The sequence below is a fragment of the Armigeres subalbatus genome, chromosome 2 (genome assembly GCF_024139115.2).
Source record: "Armigeres subalbatus isolate Guangzhou_Male chromosome 2, GZ_Asu_2, whole genome shotgun sequence".
Lineage (NCBI taxonomy): Eukaryota > Metazoa > Arthropoda > Insecta > Diptera > Culicidae > Armigeres > Armigeres subalbatus.
In genome coordinates, this window is record NC_085140.1 from 231,265,610 (window position 1) to 231,289,026 (window position 23,417).

Consider the following 23,417-nt stretch of genomic DNA (forward strand, 5'->3'; position numbering starts at 1 on the left):
GCGTTTTTTCAACGCTGCGTGCACGTGGCGTTGAAAAAACGCAGGTGTGCATCGGTGCGGCGACGTTGCGTTACCGCTTTTTCCCGATGCACACATGCGTCCTTTTAACGCCGTGTGCACGCAGCGTTGAAAAGACGCTACGTGGGCATCGGGCCTAAGTTTCATTTTGCTTTTCTTTTTATCCGGGTATGCGCGCTACTAAACGCACTTCTGCTGTCATCATTGAAGACTAAACGATGATGATTGTAATGATGTCAACTCAGCAAAATCAAAGAAAAATGGGTGTTTGTCGTCGACCTCTTTATTTTGCGATTTAAAAACGTAATTTTGTGTAAATAGTGCAATCTCAACTGCTGAAAATTGAAGAAAAATGTGTGTAATTGTTGTGAATATGTCAAGGTGGTAAAAAATAAAACGATTGGTTGTGATAACGAGCTGAATAAATTGAATGTCGTGATCGTGAGAAAAGTTAGTTGCTAAAACAAAAAGAGAAATTAAATGCCATCAGGATGTATTTTTCGATTGGATGGCCACGAGTTATCAATTGCTCGTACAAAAATATACGCAAAATATCGTGCGATCGCGTGAAAATACTTTTTACGATCCTGACGGATGACACCTTGGCAATTTGGTACACAAAAGTAAGTAAAAGAAATACATAACGCTAGTGCTCTGCATCCGAAGCTGATTCGAAGTAAACAAGCATTAGGGTGATCATTCACAATGATTGTAATTGTAATTTTTATTGGGAACGATAACCGGTTAGTTTACACTTATTATCGGGTCAAGGAATGATGGTTTTGTTGGAAATTCGATGTGAAATGTTTATTATCAGTTAAAAATCTAGACCAACATTTGAAAAGGGCGTAACAGCCAAAATTTAATCCTTCTGATTCTTCGTCCACATATATAGCTTTGTATGTAGACGAAGAATCAGAAGGAATAAATTTTGGCTGTTACGCCCTTTTCAAATGTTAGTCTAGAAATGAACTGTCTTCAATCTTGGGTTTTTATTATTCAACTGCACTTTTCAACTACTCGACTAAGTCAAGTCAAGTACGAGACACTGAGGACGACCTTACTGTTGAGGTCGAAATACGTATCTGTCAAGGTACAATTAAGTGGTAGAATTAAATGGGATTGTACAAACACGTCTTATGACAAGTGAATACATGCCACTAAAAAGCTCAAAATAATTTTCTTTACAAAATTATGTTTCGATTCGTTTCAGCCTTGTGTGCCAATAGCAGCAAAGGTACGTAGTTTCGAGTGCTTGGAAAAGCATGGCCAAAATACAGCGGTCGAATGGAAACCAGATTCTAGTATGCTGCTGGTGGTTACGACGACAGGAACACTGTTCATGTATACTTTGATAGTAAGCGATACGCCGAAAGGAGTTTACAATCAAAATGATTCTCCCTTCTCCAATCTCCGGAGGGATAGCGCCGAGCTATTTCTCAAAGAAACAATTCCTTCTTTGAGGCTGTCATTGGTAAGATTGGAGTCATCTTAGATGTTATGCGAAACTGATAAGCATTTCGATTTGCCATACCAGACTCACCAACTGTCACTATACGTGCCAATCTCGTGCATTTCGTGTATCAATGTGTCACAAATTATGGTTGCAACCAAAAATGGTCGCGTGATTCGTTTGAATTGGAACGGCATAGAGGAGCGTGATTATGCACTTGATTTAAAACGAATACCGTTCAGTATTAATCAGCAAGTCAGCTACGGTAAGATGAGTAAATAATGGTTATATGAATGAATAAAAAACATTTTTATTTTCAGCTGTCCCAATACTGGAAAACAATACATACATCGAGTCTATCGACTATTCTCCTTTGCTGTGCGGTTTTGCTATTACATTAAACGATGGGCGAGCTGCTTTTTTGACTGCCGGAAATACGAAATTTGATCCAAACGTAAATAACGAAATATTTATTTAATTATTTATTGACTTCTGTTGCTTTTTTCGGATATCTTAAAATTAATTTTATTCCAATACAATAGCAAGTACAAGGCATTTGGTGTCAAAATGTAGATGATGCAACATGTTCCGTAATCAATCATAAATACCGACTTATTGCATTCGGACGACGTAATTCGCAAGCCAATATGTACGTAATCGACGATCTGACAGGAGGACTCGAATTGTCACATCGGTTGGTTCTTAGTGCTAAAGATTTTCCTGGTTCGCCGGGACACGTAAGCGAACTAAAATGGACTCCGGACGGATGTGCTATAATGATGGCTTGGAGCAATGGCGGAATTTCGTTGTGGAGCACATTTGGGTCGTTGTTGATGTGCTCCCTCGGCTGGGATTATGGATTGCATGTCGATTTATCGAAGAATAATCCATATAATATTATTAGTATGGTAAGCGGTTTACACAAATTGAAATTGAAAAAAAGTATTTCATGCTTTGATATTTTCAGGACTGGTCAACGGAAGGGTATCAACTATTTATGGTGCGTCAATTAAATGAAATTATTCCATCCGAATCTGTCAACTTAGATAAGTCTTCTTCATCTTCGTCGTTGGTGTCTACTAGTCCCAATACATCTGCCATTAGTGGCAAAGAAATCGGCGAATCTGTTCACAAACCCACGTTGAAACGATCCAACAGTTCTGGAACCAGGACAATGCTCATTCAATTAGACTTTGTAAAAAGTATTCTTACGATTAATCCTTGCATGGTAATAATATCTTTTTTTTTGAAGAATGAGTAGCAGAACATCAACTTGACTATTTTCAGAGTTATAATTCATATTTGCTCTTACAAGGAGATGATAAGCTGTATATAAACCATGGAGATGTGCTGCAAAATATTTACCAAAATGCAAATGCATATTCTAATGATAACGAGGGAAACGCCTATTCGAAGGATTTATCTTATACAGGTTTGTCTAAGGAAGGTTAGTTCAATTGCATGGTGCTTGTTGATACTGAATGATTTTATATGTTTTTAATTACAGAACTAGATTATATGAGAAACGAAGATGAAAATAATGCGGAGAAATACGTACAGGTGAATAGCGTATTGTCGGAAAGCAAACATTGGGTGGTATTGAATCTTCCAACCGCATATACAGCTTCCAACTGGCCAGTCAGGGTACTCATTTTTTAATAACAAAACCAAACCAAAAACTACTTCTTTATTTTATTGTTTTTCAGTATAGCGCGATTGATTTCCTTGGCATGAACGTAGCAGTGGCCGGACGAACTGGCGTGGCGTTATACTCGTTCAACACCCGAAAATGGAAATTATTTGGGAATGAAACTCAGGAGAAAGATTTCGTCGTCACCGGTGGACTTTTGTGGTGGAACGAGTTTGTCATAATGGGTGAGCTCTCTTCTGCTTAACTGGCATTACATTTTCATGATTCCAATGATTCCAAATAACCATTAAGCTGTCTGGTCATGAAATGAAAAGTAAATTGACAATTAACTAGGGGGAAAGACGGCTTTGGCAGGTTTTGTTCTATTATTGGCAGGGGGGTTTTTGTCGACCAAATTTTATGAAATTTGGCCACAATGTTCTTTGATACGCAAAGAATGTTTAGGCCAAATTTGAGCATAATCAGACATAAAAAACCCCCCTGCCAATAATAGAACAATACCTGCCAAAGCCGTCATTTCCCCTACTAAATGTGCTGACTATGTGTTCTATACATAATATTAGGCATAATTCATCATTACGACCTGTGTAACAAAAGTAAACAAAACGAGGTTTTCAAACGCGACTCTATATAGTTCTGTCTAATGAGCGCTCGAAGTAAATTGCAATCGCTTTCGAGCGCATTTTTGGCGTCCATTCAGCTCCGTCCAACCAACTTGAAGTTGGTTGTGTTGGCGTCCATTCAGCCGACTCCAACCTACTTCTAAATTTAATAAAAATCGTGGTTCAAACGTTAGACCCGGCAGAAAGTGGAATGCTGTAGACGGAAGCGGGGACAGCAGACCAGCATTGTTCATGAGAAGAAACGTCGCCTTGAGGAAGTGGACCTCGCACTCCTCGCACAGATGGAACAGCTGTGCCGTTCTCAAGAAACACGTTTTATCAGAAGTTTAACGCATCCTGCAAAGGCTTCGTGCCGCGTGCCGCGATTGGAGCAACTTGACGGACGAACGTATGGTCATCGAAAGGTGGAGAGCAGCACTACAAGGAACACTTAAATGGCACTGAGAGTACAGGCAGTGAAAGTCAAAGCAGCGGAGGAGATGGCTACGTCAGTTCAGCGGACGATGGAAGCCAACCAGCCCCCACCTTGAGGGAAGTTAAGGATGCCATTCAACAGCTAAAGACCAATAAAGCAGCTGGTAAGGATGGTATCGGAGCTGAGCTCATCAAGTTGGGCCCGGGAAACCTGGCCACTTGCTAGCACAAACTAGGGTAATGTGCCAAATGTTGAACGGCTAATTTCTTCGCCTATTGTTGAACGCACGTGCATTTGTTATGGAAGTTCAACAATAGGCGACACAATTAGCCGTTCAACATTTGGCGGTTTCCCCTAATTGTCAGAATCTGGGAAACGGAATAGCTACCGGAAGAATAAGGGAGGCGTAATATGCCCCATTTACAGGCGATAAGCTGGAGTGTGAGAACTTTCGAGCGACCACCATCCTTAATGCCGCGTACAAAGTGATATCCCAGATCATCTTCAGTCATCTGTCACCAATAGTGAATGAGTTCGTGGAAAGTTATCAAGCCGGCTTCGTTGATGGCCGCTCGACAAGGGACCAGATCTTTACAGTACGGCAAATCTTTCAAAAATTCTGAGAAAACCAGGTCCCAACCCCAACGCACCACCTGTTCATTGATTTCAAGGCGGCATACGACAGTATAGACCGCGTAGAGCTATGGAAAATTATGGACGAGAACACCTTCTCTGGGGTAAGCTTACCAGACAGATCAAAGCAACGGTGAATGGTGTGCAAAACTGTGTGAAGATTTCGGGCGAACACTCCAGTTCGTTCGAATCGCGACGGGGACTTTCGTGATGGTGATGGACTTTCGTGAATGTTGTTATGCAAGAGCCGGGTGTAACAGCAGGAGTACGATTTTCAACAGATCCAGTTAATTTATTTGTTTCAGGCATAACATGGATATTATCGGCCGAACATTTGGAAAGGTGGCAGAACTGTACACCCCCTTGAAACGTGAAGCAACAAAAATTGGACGTGTGGTCAATTCATCAAAGACAAAATACATGCTTGTGGGCGGGACCGATCGCAACAGGGCCCGTCTGGGAAGCAGTGTTACGATAGACGTGGGTACCTTCGGGGTGGTCAATGAATTCGTCTACCTTGGATCCTTGCTAATGGCTGATAATAATATCTAACCACATCTGTCATTCGGAAGAACTTTATGTATGCGATAAGTTGGGGAAAAACTTTTTGTTTGTTCCGATAGTAGTACCTATCAACATTTCGAATGACGACGTAATCACCTTCAGAAAACACAATGGGACATCTATGTTTCTTATCATGTAACTCATAATTGCGAATCTTTTTTTGATTCCTTTTTTCAGCAGATGTCCGGAGGGTTTCCAAATCTCTGACAGACTCCTGAAGTTCGCATCCTCACCTTATCATTCAAAAACTCGGAAAGAACATCAACATTGCGACCACGTTGGTGGACTCCATACAGAACCATACCTGGCTAGTAGTCGAATGAATGGAATTGTTTACAGCGTATTCCACTTTCCCTTACATTTTACACCAATCCGAATGCTGTACTGGTTCTGTAAGTTTAGCCAACAAAGACTTGATAATACGATTAACTCGCTCAACTTGACCGTTTGCCAAGAGGTACGAAGTGAAATCCAAAGAAGTAAAACACGTTCCACGATCGCTAACGAATCTTCTTGGTCGGCTGTAATTTTCGAAATACTTATCAAAACAAGCGCAAACTTCTTCACTTGTTGAATTCTCTGGGTATAGTTTGACAAATTTCGTGAAAGCATCGAACACCACTAAAATGTGTTTTCTCTTCGAATCGATTGTGGGAAGTGGACCGAAATGATTAATGTGAATAGTATCAAAAGGAACTTTTTGTTCGGAATCTTGTGCAGAGCATGGCAATCGAAATTTGAATCGGAATAGATTTTACAACGGACACAATTCTTAATGTATTTCTCTACCCCGCCTTTCATATTCGGAAACCATGCGTCTTCGTAGTTCCCATAAGACACAATTTCTCATGCACACTACGTATTACGTATTAACAGAAGTTTTCCAGTGGAGCTACAACGGTATGTTGGATAACGGTTGTCGATGTTGGATAGCGTAGTGGTAATTTTTTAACTCAAAGGCCCATCTAGCGATTCTAGCTGTAACACTAAGCAACACATCAACACAGATCAGCATGGCGTTGTAACTGGGCGCTCCACAACTACGAATCTACTCTGTCTAACCTCGTACATCCCGGAAAGTATGAACATTCGGGACCAAACGGATGTGATCTACACAGACCTTTCTGCTGCGTTCGATAAGTTGAATCATGACATCGCGATCGCAAAACTGGACCGATTAGGTATCGGTGGGAATCTTTTGAAATGGTTTTGCTCGTATCTTACTGACCGCCAACTAACGGTTGCAAGGCAGCCATCTAGGACCGCTTATTTTTATCATGTACTTCAATGATGTCCATCAATTATCATTTGCTGATGATCTCAAGATATTCCTACGTATCTGCTCGGTTACTGATTGCCATACTCTTCAATGTCAAATCAATGCTTTCGCTGAGTGGTGCACTACGAACCGGATGGTTGTTAATCCGACCAAATTTTCCGTTATCACATTTTCACGCAAAAAAGAGCCGATTATCTCCAATTACCATTTGCTGGGAACTACAGTTGAACTGGTGAATCACGTGAAGGATTTGGGTGTGGTATTAGACTCAAAACTGACATTTTCACACCAACTTTCATACGTTGTCGACAAAGCGTCTAGAACCCTGAGCTTTGTCATGAAAACAGCGACAAATTTTACGAACGTCTATTGTCTGAAATCGCTGTACTGTTCTCTGGTGCGCTCTACATTAGAGTATTGTTCGTCAGTATGAAGCCCGTATTTCAACAACGGCGAGGTACGTATTGAATCTATTCAACGACGTTTCCTGCGGTTTGCGATTCGAAGACTATACTGGAGAGACCCGCTGCATCTTCCGAGTTACGAGGATCGCTGTCGCTTGCTTGCCTTAGAGCCACTGCGTATCCGTCGGGATGTAGACAGAGCCCTATGAGTAGCTGATGTACTTCAAGTAAGAACAGATTGCGAAAGAATTTTACAACAGGTCAACATGAACGTTCAACCAAGACCGCTACCGAACAGTTCGATGCTGAGGCTCCTCCTCAACATTTATTGGAGTTTCTTCCTTGTTCGACTTCAACTTGACGCGGAATGTTCTTCGTCGTAGATTTTCTGAAGTTTTTCGTTGATTGTATGTGATAAGTCTGCATTTTATTTGTTTTAATTGCTTCTATGACAATGCTTCTATGTTATATTTTCTTGACTATGTGAGTTTATGTCATTAGTATTAATTTATATTTACATACATCATTAAAGCCAATTGTAGTCTGTTGATGAAATCACACAATAAACAATCAAAAATATTGCCAAAATAACATTTATGAACCTCTGGAACACTGCTGGAGCGTTACGCAATCCAAAAGGCATCTTTAAGTATTCGTACTGTCCACTGGAGTGACAAAGGCCGTGTACGGAATTGTATCCTCCGCTACATTAACCTGGTGAAACCCATTTTTGAGATCCAACACTGTAAAATACTTCTCCCTTCAATCCGTTCCAGGCAGTCGTCTATCAGCGGCATAGGCTAACTATCGCGAACCGTCAATTTGTTCAGTGCACGATAATCCACACGCATTCGCTTTTCATTATTTTTTCGATCTCAAAACAATTGGGAATGCGTAGAAAGAATTAGGGGAACGATTCGCCACTTCATCTCATAGCTCCTATTTCCATCCCATCAAAAACAAAGAAATGGAAAGGAATTTGGTTTGTTTTTTATTTTTGTGATTTTTTTCAGCAGTGAGCACGCATGTTGACAAAAAGAAGCGACGAATTTGGTGCCGTATTTCTTTGTTTAGCGATGAGATTGATATATGTACAGTGAGATTGAGATCGGAACAGTTCCCCTACTTGGTCGTACAATTCCAGCACTCAACAATGTATGATGCATCACGACAATAAATCGTCGAGCCCCTCGGCGCGATGACTTTGACGTGAGCTACTTGGCGCGAGCGCTCCTGCTGAAGAAGAAGAAACGTGAAAAGTTTTCCTCCGCCATTTTAGTTAGTTTGAATAAAGCATTTGAATCGAACACACGCGGATTTATTTGAAACACCAAACCCAATTGAATTCCAAACCCAACTGAGCTAATTCTCGAACATTTGGTCCATTCAAACCGGATGTACATCCTTTGATGGTTTTCTGATGGTTTCTGGTGTTATCCTGTGAAATAAGTGAGAATATTCGTGATCTCCATCGTGTGGAGAATTCCGGCATCTTGCCAATCGACGCGACGTACAGTTGAGTAAGTGCGGTCGCGAAACGTGTTGGATCGTGTTCGATACACGCCAACCAAAAAAAGTGTTGAATCGTTTTCGCGAAGAAACAGATTGGAACAATCGAAGAAAAAGTGTCGGATCGTGTCGATCACGTTATCCGAAAAAGTGGTTCTGTGCCAATGAGTGACGGCGAGACACCGAAAGTGAGTCGAAGCAAAAATCCGAAGAGCTTGATCGATAACTTGTCGGAAGTGCAAGCGAATTGCGATTCCATTGAAGTGCAAAAGTTGACGAAAGCTAAGGCACAGGAGAAGAAGGTGATGGCGAAACGGCTGGAGAAGGCGATTGACCGACGAGATTTGTCTAAGGACAAGTTGTTGCGGATTAGAGAAGGCATAAAGGAACCAGGAAAGAGTATACACTGGCTTAACCTGCAGCTTTAAAATCTTCGACGCTGCTACAAAGAACTGCAAAAGTCATTCTTGGAGATTTATGATGTGATGTACCACGTTGTACCTCGAGACCAGCGAGAAGAATTCAAGGTTGACAATATCCAATCAGAAGAAATATACGACCAGCTGTATGTGAGCATCCAGTCGCTGATATCAGAATGGAAAGAGAAAGAGGAAAGCAGCAAGTTGAATGCAATCCGCCCCACCAACCGGCGGTAGTTAACTCGATGCCCCACTTGCATGTCCCATTACCAACGTTCGATGGCAATCTGGAAAATTGGTTCTCCTTTAAGTGCATGTTCCAGACCATCATGAGCAGGTATCCGAACGAGTCTCCGGCTATCAAGCTGTACCATCTGAAGAACGCTTTAGTCGGAAATGCTGCTGGTAAGATTGATCAAGACATCATCAATAATAACGACTATTCGGCTGCTTGGAAAATGCTTCAGGATGAGTACGAGGACGAACGGCTCATAATCGATACGCACATAGACGCCTTGTTGAGCCTACCTAAAATGACGACAGAAAGTGGTAACAAATTGCGAAAGCTTATCGCCACCTGTACCAAACATGCCGATGCACTCAAGAATCGCGAGGTACCCGTGGAGGGATTAGCTGATATAATCCTAGTGAATCTGATCGCAAAGCGGTTGGACAAGGATATGCGGAAGCTGTGGGAGCCCAGCTGTTCCAGGAAGATCTGCCGTCGTACATCGAGATGATCGACTACCTACGAGAACGTATTCGTATTTTGCAGAAGATGACCGGATATGCTGTACAGCGAGCAGTAAGTACCACGAAACAAAGAAGCAAACCAGAACAGAAGATAATGCAAGCGAGGAACTTTGTGCAGACAAGGAACTTTGTGTTGCAAGCGTAAGCATCATAGTCTTCTTCATGAAGAAAAGCCAAGCACCACTAAGTAGCCCGATAGTGATCAAGTTGTGGCACCTGAAGAACACCAAGAAGTCGCTGTGCAAGCTGGATCTGTGAATTATGCAACGTCGCTGATGGTAAATCAACAGGTTCTCCTCTCCACAGTAGAAGTGATTGTATCTGGATCTGGAAACAAGACGGTCCCGTGCCGTGCGCTTTTGGACTCGGGGTCAGATTCGAATTTGATCTGCGAAACGATAGCCAGACAATTGAACCTGGTAATAGACAACATCAATCTACCGATCCGTGGACTCAATAACGCTGAAACCAGAAAACGCACAAAGATCAGTACTTGCGTTAATTCGTTTAACGCCATTCTAGACTTCCTGGTGGTTCCCAAAATAACTACCAATCTTCCGATGATGAAAGTGGACATCCATTCATGGTGTATTCCTCCTAATGCAGCACTTGCGGATCCGTCGTTCCACGAATCTCAGGAGATCCAGATGATCATCGGTATAGAATTGTTTTTTGCCATCGTGAAAAGTGGACGCGTCAAGCTTGGAGATGGAAATCCTATGTTGGTGGAGACCGATCTGGGTTGGATCGTCAGCGGTCCGGTGAAAACGCATTCGCCTCGACATCCAAGAGCTAATTGTCAGCTGAATATTTGCGAAGAGCAGATTAATCATACACTCGTGAAGTTCTGGGAATTAGAATCCGTTCAAGAAGCATTGTCACTGACATCGAAAGAACAGGCCATCGAGAAGCACTTTGAGCAAACGCAATTTCGTGACGACATCGGTCGATACACTGTCAGGTTACCATTCAACAAAAACAAGGGTCAACTTGGCGACTCCTTATGTCGTTTTCGTTTTTGAGGTGTAGCGACACCGTTTAGTGCAGCATTTTGCACGGCAAAAACGAACGTTTTGAGTGCAGTTGGGTTTGTTTGTTATGGATACCTGTTGGATACCATAAAAAGAAAACAATAACAACGTGAGAAACTTGACAACAAACTACACTACACGGCACACTCTGATTTTTTCTGGTGCTACACTGCTTGTTTCAGTGCAAGAAAAATGCTACACTGGTGTAGCACGAAAATCAAAAACGAACATTTTCGGTGCAAAAGTGTAGCACGAGTGTAGCTACACGGCTACACCGCAAAAACGAAAACGACATTAGAAACAGTTCGAAGTCGATTTAATCGGCTACTACGATCATTCAACAACGAAACAAAACACGCTCGTTATACCGAATTCATGAAAGAATATCAGACCCTTGGGCACATGGTGGAAGTTTTCGACGAACCAGACATTTGCTATTGCTGTATACAAAGAATCAAGTACAGCAACCGTTCGTTAACTGGGCTAAAACACCAGCCCAGTTAACGAACGCCGCTTTTTAACTGGGCTGACGAGGGAATTCGCGATGCATTGTTGTGATCGTGTTTTACATGAAGCTTAAAGAATATGCCATTCAGAATCCCCTCGTCACCGAGTCTTTGTTGTTGTTTTTTGACGGATAACTGCTTTTAACTGGGCTTTGGCCCAGTTAGCGAACGCCCAGTTAAAAAACAGTCCAGTTAAAAGGCGCCCAGTTAGCGAACTGTTGCTGTACTACTACAAAAATACGTGTAGTATTTGATGCTTCAGCGAAAACCTCTTCTGGTGTTTCCTTAAACGACGTTTTGGGAGTAGGTCCAACGGTACAAAAGGACCTGATCACTATTCTACTGCGATTCTGCTGTTATCCAGTTGTGCTAACAGCAGATATTCCAAAGATGTACCGCCAGGTGCAAATTCACGAAGACGATCGAAAATACCAACGTATCCTTTGGCTGAATTCGAAAAACGAAATTGGAGTGTTTGAATTGGCAACTGTAATGTACGGTTGTGCTAGCGCCCCCTTCCTGGCGACGCGTGCTCTGATGCAGTTGGCGAAAGATGAGCATAATGAGAATAAAGATGAGCATAATTGCACCAAAAGTAACTGTGTTTTAATTGCTTATTGCGAATCATTACATCAGATAAGCGGAATACAAATCGAATGGATAGTTTCTCATAGTGCGTATCGAAATATTTACAGTGGTAGTTTAGTCAATCAGACTGTTTCAATTTAAATATTTAGGTAACAAATAGCTGTACGGATTTTGATACTTTGATTCGAAATTCGTCCACGGTGGACGGATTTCGAGTCAGGAGTAGTTGATTTTATTCATTATTTTGTCATGTTTTTCGTAGTTTTTAATGAGTAATGTTAAACACGTCAAAAGTAGAAGCCTTCATGCTTCTGTGTCAATGACAAACTTTTTATTTACATTCGATTCCTATTTTCTAATGATTTTTTCATATACTAAGGTGCTTAAGTGTATGGATTTCGATGCCCCACGGTACAACTATCGCTTCACGGCTTATCGAACCATGCAATTTGGCATAGTAACATGGAATCTGATTGTTCTCAGCGGCAACATAATTTATTAGCAAGAATGATCATGTGGAGTAAATTAGACTGTACAGTTTTGGTACAGGTCTAACAAATTAAAGTTCATTTTTCGTCTTTGCAAAAAATAGCGTGTGCAACTCGTTGCAAAACTCGATTTTTGCAACTTGTTGCACAAACTACTAATAATGTGATCCATTTTACCCCACCAATTCCATAATACTTTTTACGCCTTACAAGCCATTGTAATGATTATTTGCGGTTTATAAAACCTATATTTTTCGTTTTCTTCAGGATGTTATTCTCTGATTGGGTTCCACGACGAGCTTCGCATCTATTCGAAGGAAAACAAGCTAGACAACCGCTTTGCCAGCATAACAAAGATGAACGCCCCGGTAATGTTAATAAACTTGTTTAAAGATCAACTGGTAAGCTCTTATTGCACTTATCAACCAACTCCAGATTTTTGATATTGTACTTTATTATAGATCGTATTTACTGCTGACGGACATGTTACAGTGTTCTCTTTGTTGGAAGATGACAGTCATCAAGTGGAACTAGAAAAGATGCACATTTACGACATTAAAAATGTGTGCATCCACCCTGCCTGCGTAATTTCGGTTCTGATGACAAACCTAAGAAACGAGGCAGGAGGAGTGAAGAATGCCTATGATAATAGTCTGTCGGAAACATTGATCCTAAACGTTTCGGGTCGTGTGATGATGGTACAAACAGATTACATAGGAAACGCCACATCCCAGCTGGCATCCACCTGTCTGGCATCGTCGGTGGAATGCATATGGGTGTCCGATTCGAACAAAACTCACATAAAAGAATCTCTCTGGCTGTACTGTGGCGGCCATGGGATGCGCGTGTGGCTGCCGGTGTTTCCAAGAAATGGAGAAACCGGAAGTAGAAGCCACAGGCACACCTTCATGAGCAAGCGCATTATGCTTTCGTTTACGTTGAAGATCTACCCTTTGGTAATCTTATTTGAGGATGCAATGATTTTGGGAGCTGAAAACGACACCATGCTATACACGAGTGACCCGTCTGTCTACTTCTCGCTGCCGTACTGTGCTTTGAAGAGAACCAGCCAAGTGTATTTACATCAGATTCTTAGACAGTTGATCCGACGAAACCTTGGATATAATGCGTGGGAAATTGCTCGATGCTGCACGAATCTTCCATATTTTCCTCATTCACTTGAACTGCTTTTACATGAAGTACTTGAGGAAGAAGCCACGAGTAAAGACCCTATACCGGATGCACTGCTTCCGAGCGTTTTGGAGTTTATTCAAGAATTTCCAGTTTATCTTGAAACGGTGGTTCAATGTGCAAGAAAAACGGAAATTGCTCTGTGGCCATATCTTTTTTCTAGTGCTGGTAAACCGAAAGAATTATTCCAGCAATGCATGGCGGCAAAACAGCTGCAAACTGCTGCGAGTTATTTGATCATTTTACAGAATTTGGAACCATCGGCAGTAAGTCGTCAATATGCCACACTACTGTTGGACACAGCCTTGGAACAGCGGAACTGGCCATTGGCTAAAGATTTGGTCCGGTTTCTTCGAGCTATTGATCCCAATGACGTGGAATCGCCCCGCTCGTCCTACGTTTTCGGAAATAAATTTGGAATGAATGCTGCCGGTCCGCCCGTATCACCAAACGCCGAAGATTTGAGTCTCATTCTGGGAAGCAGCATGACGAGGGGCAGAAGTTTTTCCACAACATTGAATCCCAAATCGAATGAAACATTCAACAATGCAACCATAGTCAATAAGGATAAAAACATTATTTTCAACAATTCCAACAGTAACAACAATGTAGATACCACCGTAGTACAAAAAAGAAAGAAAAGTGTGCCAAATACTCCTAAGGAAAGGTGAGTCTAATAAATGGGGTGTAGTTAAACCATAAGAGGGGCAGTACCGAAATTTAGTCTCTGCAACTATTCACTTCACCTAACGATCACTTCACATTTGTTGCCCTATTACCGTTTCCACATATAGTGGATAAATAAACTGTGTGAAGCAAAACTGAAAACATTCAACGTAAAGTGCCGCTCATCTCATGAAGTGTGGAATCGGTAATAACCCTGCGTTCCACCTGACATGAACCTTCTCACTTTTTGTTTTGTTACTTGTGTGGAACCCGTAATAAAAGTTTGCTTACTCCGCTTTGCTTTCACTGTGAAGTGGAATCTGCAATTTTTTTAAAACACAGTTTGGTCTGTATCAGGAAGATGGAAGATGAATTTATTGATAACCCGATGGTATCCCCATCTATCGTAACACCTTAGGTGCCAGAGTAAACGCGACGTAAAAGAATAACAATTATTATCAATGAATTGTCATATTGCACTGGGCAAACGTCCCTACCAAACATTGTTAATGATGTATAGTTTGGGCCATCACCAGATAGTGCTCACAATCGATGTTGACGAAAAGTAATCGATTCTGTCATTATCAGAGCTTTCGAAATGTGGACTGTGGGGGTTGATTAAGCTAAAATTGAAGAATTAATCTTTTGGTCCTTCGTAGCTCAGTAGGGAAAGCACCTGTCTAGCGTACTGGGGTCGTGGGATCAAAGCCCACCGAAGGGGCGGTTACCCTCCAATACCTTTTCCGAACTAAATCTATCACATGTTGTACATATGCATAATCGAGTTTCAGACATAGTAATTAATTTCCACTCCGGGTGGCTTAATACCCGGCATGTAGGCAATTAACTTTGAATGTACTAATCTTTGATGATAATTTTGCACATTCCCCGTGCGTGTTGGATCAGCCACAACCCCATCGGACTACGAGTCTTAGCATATCACCAGAACAGTGCAGTTTAGTCAAAGTTCATTTTTCATTTGTCTTATTAAAAGTTCATTTGTCTGATTATTCAAAACTCGGCGTGGACATTAATTACAATGTGTTTTCTTGTTTTATAATACACGAGAAAAGCACCATCACCGCTAGGTGGATTATTCTGGGTTTTCATTTCTTAATGTCACATATGTGTAACGAATGGTGCCTTGACACAGCTTGACCAGTCGCACAAGTGGTGAAATCTGAAAATGGGAGAAAGGGTATTTAACCACCCGACTTGAACATTAAGTTACAATGTTCTGAAAACTCTGTGAATATGTACTTTATGAGGAAGATTTTTTCTTTGAAGAATGTATTGGAGGTAACCATTTTCCTTCGATGGAATTTGAACCCACGACCCTCAGTACGCTAGACAGGTGCTTTACGAAGGTACGCCTTCGCAACTTGGCGGATACTGAAAGAGCCCGAGATCTCCAAATTGAACGCATAGTCGAAGCACTCACAATCCATTTGTCAAGCCAACACTTCCACATGTGTATAGTACATGTTCACATTAGAGAGAGCGTGCGTATTTATAATGTGTAGAAATATGTTTCTCTTGCAATTTTCCATTTTTTTGACCACCTTTCATTCGAAAGACATGTATCGTAATTGGCAAAATAGAATCATTCAAGGACAAGAAAAAATGAATCATTCAATTTAAAAAAGGCACTGATCAATTGGAGCGGCATGGGAAACGAAAGAGGCAAATATAGCTGACTAAATTTACTATTCGGCGCTCAAGTGAATGAGACGAAATTTATCAACACCGAGCGGAGATAAACCACATTCCTTCAATTGGGATTCAGTCTGCTTCGATCTTCAGTATGCTGCTTTAACCAACCAAGCGACGAAGACTCGTGTGTGTTGCCGTAGTTGTTTTTTGTACCTTTGTTATAGAGACTTGCGGCACTGGACAGGCTCATCTCTTTTTCCGCAACTCTGATAGATGGTACGATTACTTCTAAATATTTATAACATTGACGCCTTCCATACACCTCATGCAGCAGTGTTACAATTCCGAATCCGCGGTCCTACAACCAATCGGCGAATATGCGTGTAAGTTGAGAAATTTGCACTTTTGCAGTTCCACTTATTATAGAGCTTCCAATAGCTAATTCCTTATCGTCGCTCTCGATTGTTCCGGTCTGCTTCGTCAAGTTGCCCGTAAAACATCTGCTACCATCATAATAACTCTTAACTAATTTCCAATTTGATTCCACAGGGATTCATCAAGTGCCGAGGATTTCTTCATCGATGTCATCCTTCAGCGACATGCGCGACGGTTTCTGCAACTGAAGAAACTAGAGGACTTGGGGCGGATGAGTGCCACGTTGGACTTCCACCTGGTTGGCTATTTGACGCGAGAAAAGGATCGAGCCGCGCGAATTGAAGATTTTGTAACGGCACTAAAAACTTTACACGACGAGCTGGACTGGTCGAAACCTTGCTTGGATCTAAGTTTGATTCGCAACGGCCCTAGTTCACACCAGCCAGAGTCCCCAGCATCGAATGTGTCGAATAAGTCCGCTTTTGATATTGCTCAACGAACCGAAGATTCCGGATACAACAGTTTGTGTATTAACAGGCTTACGGATGTGGGAATAAATGATAGTAGACAAGATTCAAAAGCGTTGACCGATCCTTTGATTGCTATGACCATTGCGAAGCTGGAAGTAGCTGCCAATGATGGAAAAGAACTTTCCTTCATTGATACTAAAGAAGCAAACTTATCACCCATGAATGACAATGTCAGTGTTAGATCTGATCACGTGATAGCTAACTGGCCAGATGATGGGTGCAATTCATTGAATTTAGAAATCGAAGATAGCTTCAATAGGGCCATGGAAAATATTTCCAAAAATAGTGGCAACTCCAAAAGAGAACAACACAAACTGGAGATCAAAATGCGTTATCTGTTGCAAATTTTTACAGAAGCCAATTGTTATGAGTTTTCTTTATTGTTATCTGTACTGCTGTTAGATGTAGCATCTGTCTGTAGGATTACGAATGCTGCGATCCGATCAAAATCTCTCGTTGTTTGTCGTCAGTTGAGAAATGGACTTAAAGATATGACAAGGTGGAGCTTCAATGAATGTCTGGGCTATCGTCCATTCATGATAGCATTGCAACCTCAACTTGCTGTGCTTGATAAGTTTGTGATCCAGCAAGAAGCAATTCCATCACTTACTGCTACAACCAATACTAGCGTGCAATACAAACTTCCAGTAGGAACGATTCCAACAGATTTGGGTGTTATACCAGAAACTGCTACTGGATCGGTGCATTCCGGCAATACAGATAATAATTCTCGCAACCGGCATCCCAGCACTTCCACAGATAAAGTTGAATTAAGATCGCGCCATTTGCTGGATAAAAAGAGCAACACAGTGTTGGAAATCAGCTATAATAAACGAGATCGGTTGACGAGCGTTGGAAGTGGGGAGAACAATACTAGTGCAAGCAGTTCAAGCACTAACATTCCTAGACATGCCGGGAATTTCGTAAGGTCGGTGTCGGATTTGGAGGTGGAAAACATTCGAAAAATGGCGTCCGGGAAAGGCGGTGACCGAGGTTCAATTGCATCGACGACAATTACTGAGGAACCCGAACGAGCTTCCGGCTGTGTACTGATGTAATCGAAGTGATGTAATCGGAAACAATGAAGTTTAGTTGCAATTGTATTTATTCAAATGTTTTAACACAAGAGGATAGCTCACTGTTTACAATTCCACTCACTACCTGTACTCATATTTAACTAGAATAATTAAAAACAAATCTATTACTAAACTTATGGTATTATTCTAATCCGAAATAGTAGTGGCCTAAATCAATGTTAGATAGCATCAATTTCAGTTTGCTGGTAAACGTAATTGTGTGATACTTATGTTCTTTGCTTTCGCGATAGTTCGTGCGAATTTATTCCCCGTATTACGTAGCAGACAAAGGTACCGCAGGTACGCAGTGTAATTTGGAACGACCATAAGTGATTTATTAGCGCATACCTTAGCAATGAAAACATTTATTGAGTGAGGCTGCAAGGATATTTATTTTATTTAATTAGCTCACATCTAGACAGTTAACACTGAATCCACAGTTTGACGCCACAATACACGGTTCCAAGCCATATCTTTTCATTCCGGTTGCGTCCCATCGACTTGCAATTGGTCCGCCCACCTAGCTCGCTGTGCTCCACGTCCACCGTCTTCAACCTGCCGGGTCGGAAGCGAATACCATCTTTGCAGCCCGAGCAGCACAAATCAGATGAAAATGGTTACAGCAACTTGATTGTGACTGAATCTGGTCACGTATGAGTTGCAATAACCTGTAGGGAACATGTGTGCTGCTAGGGAGGGTTGCATGGGCTGGCATTCTTACACATGCCCTGCCCATCGCACCCTTCCAGCTTTAGCTATCTTCTGGATACTGGATTCGCCGTAAACTAGGGCGAGCTCGTGGTTCATCCTTCGCCGCCACTCATCGTTCTATTGCACACCGCCAAAGATGGCATGCGTCTCTCGAATATCACAAGTGTTTGCCAGTCCTCCTTGAGATTCAAAATCTCACCCATTGACCTACACGAATCAATGCTTCATTGCACGAGGCCAGACAGTGCTTTTCCCCATTAATCACTTGTATAAAAGCATTCACAAATTACTTTGTATCCCGTAGACCATTATTTCATATTCCCGGATAGTCTTAGTTCTATCGAGGCACTCCGGTCGATGAAACCTGTTAAGCACGCATCTTACTTTCTTACAAACATAAGAGAGCAGATGCGTGATTTGGTCGAAAGATCATTCAAGATTACCTTTGTATGGGTCCCATCCCATTGCCTAATCTATGGCAATGAGAAGGCGGACACGCTAGCAAAGGTGGGCGCACAGGAAGGTGAAGTTTATGCTAGACAAATCTCGAATAACGAGTTTTTCTCATTAGTCCGTCAGAGTACTCTTCAAAATTGGCAAATGAATTGGTCACACAATGAACTTGGACGGTGGCTATTCTCCATAGTTCCTAAAGTTTCTGGACGAGCGTGGTTCAGAGGTGCGGACTTAAGCCGAGGCTTCATTCGCACGATGTCAAGGCTTATGTCCAATCACTATTCACTAAACGCACATCTCTATAGAATAAATCTGGTCGATAGCAGCCTATGTAGGTGTGGAACCGGTTACGATGACATCGATCACGTAGTTTGGTATTGCACGGAAAATGACGCGTCAAGAGTGCAACTATTGGATACCCTTGTGGCCCGAGGTAAACAACCCTACAGGGAAGTAAGAGGTGTTTTGGAGGATCACGATGTGGTTTATTTGCAGGCCATCTATGTCTTTCTTTGCTCATCTGACATTAAAGTCTAATACCCCTATTTTTTTCTTACTCGGTTTTTTTCTTGTCTTTGTCTTATTGTTCCGTGTAGAGTGCGTGATCTCTCATGTTTCGGACAGCAGAACGATCGCGCGGTCGGCCGAATTATTGTGTTCTACATTGCGCGGCCGGTAATAAAAATAATCAGTTCAGTGCGTGATCTCTCTTGTTTCGGACAGCAGAACGATCGCGCGGTCGGCCGAATTATTGTGTTCTGCATTGCGCGGCCGGTAATAAAATTAATCAGTTTAGTGCGTGATCTCTCATGTTTCGGACAGCAGAACGATCGCGCGGTCGGCCGAATTATTGTGTTCTGCATTGCGCGGCCGGTAATAAAATTAATCAGTTCAGTGCGTGGTCTCTCTTGTTTCGAAGCGGGCTCGTAGTCATATGGCTACTGCTTCTGCCTCATACGCAGGAAGTCGTGAATTCAATCCCAGGTCCGTTCCATTCTCCTACTTTGTATCTTTCTCTTTATTTCTCATGTTCTAGCAATCGCTAGAACTGGAGATGGACTTCCATACCGTTTCCATTACTATTCCTATACCTTCAATTTGAGTATTCTAACAGTAATCTGCTAGAATTGGAAATGAACTTATAGAGCTCGTTTCCTACATCCAATTAGAAATTCCATCAGTTACCTTCTCCTATCTATCACATTGGCAGCTCGTTAACCAAGACGGACCTCTGCCTCTCCAACCTAACCCAGAAATTCCAACAAATTCCGCATGAACTCGTGGCAAGTGCAGAGGTATATTCGGCTTGCAGTGGGCGAGTGATTGCATCATCATTTCCTCCCCCTTCCCTACATTGACTTGCATTCTGACGTGGCAGGCGCCAGTATGACCTAACAAATGAGATCACCAGTACTTGTACATTGAAGATGTGTGCTAGACCCAAGCAAACATCTGTTGGTTCCCTGTGCAAGAACAGCTGATCTGGTCATAATGGAGTAGCAACTACGAGCAGTCAATCAAGCTCAAGCTCAAGCTCTTTGTCTTATTGTTCCGTGTACCACGAAGCTATGGCCATCCGGAAGATGCTCCCTGATGAACTGAATCATACGAACCATAATTCGAGCACGACGCTACGCCACACCAGTCACGACGTCAATAACCCGGATGTGCAGCTGAAATAACCTAAACCTAAATCTCTACCCGTCCGTCCTGAATAAAGTAATTTCTAACCTTGAGTCACCACGAGTATTTTGGTCTTTGTCCCTTCCCAACTATCTGTTAATGATAAGATGATATACACATTGTATTGATATCATACTTAAGAATTGCGGCTCCGCAAAGTGTCACACATGACTGAGCCTTCCAAATAAATAAAATGGTTAAAAAAAATACTTTGTGCAATGTCGTCATACATTCACAAACTATAAGGCTTTGAACGAAATATTTTTTATAAAACAACTTTACAAAAAACCGAATGTAGAATGATCTCCCCAAGTACTTAATCAAAAGTTCCTTTAAGAGTACGTTTTTCGCTTAATCAGCTTCACTGAGCTGTTTAAGCGAAAAACGTACTCTTATAGGAACTTCTGGTTATTTGCTGAAACTTATAATTTTTAATCATTTGGAAGACATTCTAACTTTTTTGTCAAATTTATGCGCTAAGAAGATAAAACAATGACATTTTACCCGTAATGCTGGGTAGATACCTCTTCGTGGTGTGTTACGGGGTAAGTTCTACCATGGTCACATTGCCAGCTACAGGCACATCCTGACCCAATAAATACCTTCCCAATATCCAACTCCATGGTACTTATTTCTTATCTTCCTAGTAACGGTACAGATAAGCGTGGACAGGAATAGTAATTCTAATGCTTTTGTCATTTTTGTCATAGATTGAAATTAAGGACTACACCCACCTTGATTTCTGATAGCAATCTGGACAGAGATTTCAAAGGAAACATGAGTATCACTAGTTTCCAGTCCACGAAATATACCGCAGCAATGCCATGCTTTTGTGTTTTCATATATTCGTAATATATTTATTTTTCATATTTCATTATATTTATTTTTCATATTTTTACATTTATTTTTTTTTTAATTTCCATATTCTTACATTTTTTTTAAATTTCCATATTTTTATAATTTCATAATTTTACATTTCAATATCTTTTCAATTACGTATTTTATACTGTCCTAATTTTACATTTTCGTGTTTTATTATTTTTGTGTCTTAAAATTTTCATATTATTATGTTTTTATATTATCATATTTTCATATTTCTTTAAATGTAACATTACACTTTCATATTATGATATTTTTATAATATCATATTTTCCATATTCTTATATTTTACCTATTTTATACATATACCACTTTATGATGCTTTTATATTTTTATGTTATGTTTTATGTTCATGTTGGAAGCATGACCACATTTTTTATACCTCTACCCGATCAGGAATACATAACAAAATTATAACTCAATTCTATCAATGGTTGTTATTTAAAACAACGTGTGTTATAATTAGATAATTCGATAAAAATGTGTCTTCGGCCAGTTTTATTTCATATCAAAATTATAACAACATTAGTTATGTATATTTACACAAAATAATTGGCTACACTTTTTGATTTTGGAAAAAAACGGAGGTAATCACCTCCAGTATAACTTGAATCAATGTTCGATGTTAATAGCTAGTACAAAGTTAATTGCCTACATTATGGATGGAAATCCGGCGTTGTAGCGTACCACATTTTTATACGTGATGTAGGCAATTACCATGAAAGTAGATTTTTGTACCTCATAATCATATCAACGGTTGTTATAATGTTGAAATGAAGGTAACAACCTCTGATATAATTATGTTACGGCTAGAGGGAATTTTCATATAATTTTTGTTATTTTAACAACTAACCAGCCAATTTTATAACACATTTTGTTATATTATTTTTCTGAAATAAATAACTCCCCTTGTTATAATTTTGTTATGCATTCTTGATCGGGTATATGTTCATATTTTTATACCTTTGTATTTTTAAATTTCAAATTCCATATTTAAATCATTTGTATTTTCATATATTGGTATTTTCTTTTTTCATGCTATCATATTGTTATAATTTCAAATATTTTATTTTCATATTATTTTTTTGTCTATCTTAGATCTTTATACTTTCATGTAGTTATAATTGAATTGAATTATCTTTATTTACGAGATTTTTGGTCCTAGGCCGATTCATCTCGTGATGTTGTTATAATTTAATTTGCATATTTACACATTTCTATATTTTCATGTTTCCGTTTTAATATTTTTGTTAAAATATTTTTTTATTATTTAATTTTTTATACTTTTTACTTTTTCCATGTTATATATTTTTGTGTTTTAATATTTTTATATTATCTTATTTTCAGATCTTCATATTGTCATATTTTCAAAATTTTATACTTTAACATCAATTTTTATATTTTAAGACATTCAATAATTTCATATTCTCTCGCTTTTATGTTTTTGTGGATTCATATTTTTTTATTTTGATTTTTTTAATTTCATTTTTCCATATTTCTTTATACAGCAAATTTTTATTATTTTATTACATTATATTTTTATGTTTCCTTTTTTCATATTATAAAATTTTCATATTTTCATGCTTCTATATACTTATATTATTGTATTATGTACCTTCATATTTTCATGATTTAACATTTTCATAGCCCACTACAAAACATCCCAGGAATGAAAGCTTCACAACCTGCCATATAACCTTTATGCAGACGACGTCCTGGCACATAATCTGCTATCTGATATTCATAACATTCTAAATAATAATTGAATTCTTTACAATTTCCAGCTTCTTCTACAAGAGATGTACAGCCCGAGTTAACTTCGGCTCCTAGTTGATGTTATATTCTACAAATATATATAATATT

The 23,417-nt window shown here is 40.2% G+C and overlaps 1 protein-coding gene across 1 annotated transcript; it reads left to right on the forward strand.

Annotated features, from left to right (window-relative positions):
* Positions 1-250: 250 nt before the first annotated feature.
* Positions 251-17,958, forward strand: LOC134211875 (guanine nucleotide exchange factor subunit Rich). The gene is made up of 12 exons (XM_062689232.1): positions 251-641; positions 1,232-1,492; positions 1,556-1,736; positions 1,792-1,925; positions 2,014-2,379; positions 2,439-2,699; positions 2,759-2,918; positions 2,979-3,115; positions 3,178-3,346; positions 12,602-12,735; positions 12,796-14,192; positions 16,394-17,958. Exons 1-12 carry the CDS (start codon positions 510-512, stop codon positions 17,805-17,807), a joined length of 4,746 nt encoding a protein of 1,581 aa, XP_062545216.1. The 5' UTR covers positions 251-509; the 3' UTR covers positions 17,808-17,958.
* The last annotated feature ends 5,459 nt before the right edge of the window (positions 17,959-23,417 follow it).

Excerpts from the sequence above, each read along its gene's own strand:
- LOC134211875 (XM_062689232.1), top strand. The coding sequence starts at position 510 with ATGTATTTTTCGATTGGATGGCCACGAGTTATCAATTGCTCGTACAAA. Across the intron at positions 1,926-2,013 it reads ATACGAAATTTGATCCAAAC|CAAGTACAAGGCATTTGGTG; the intron begins GTAAATAACGAA and ends CCAATACAATAG. Across the intron at positions 14,193-16,393 it reads CCAAATACTCCTAAGGAAAG|GGATTCATCAAGTGCCGAGG; the intron begins GTGAGTCTAATA and ends TTGATTCCACAG.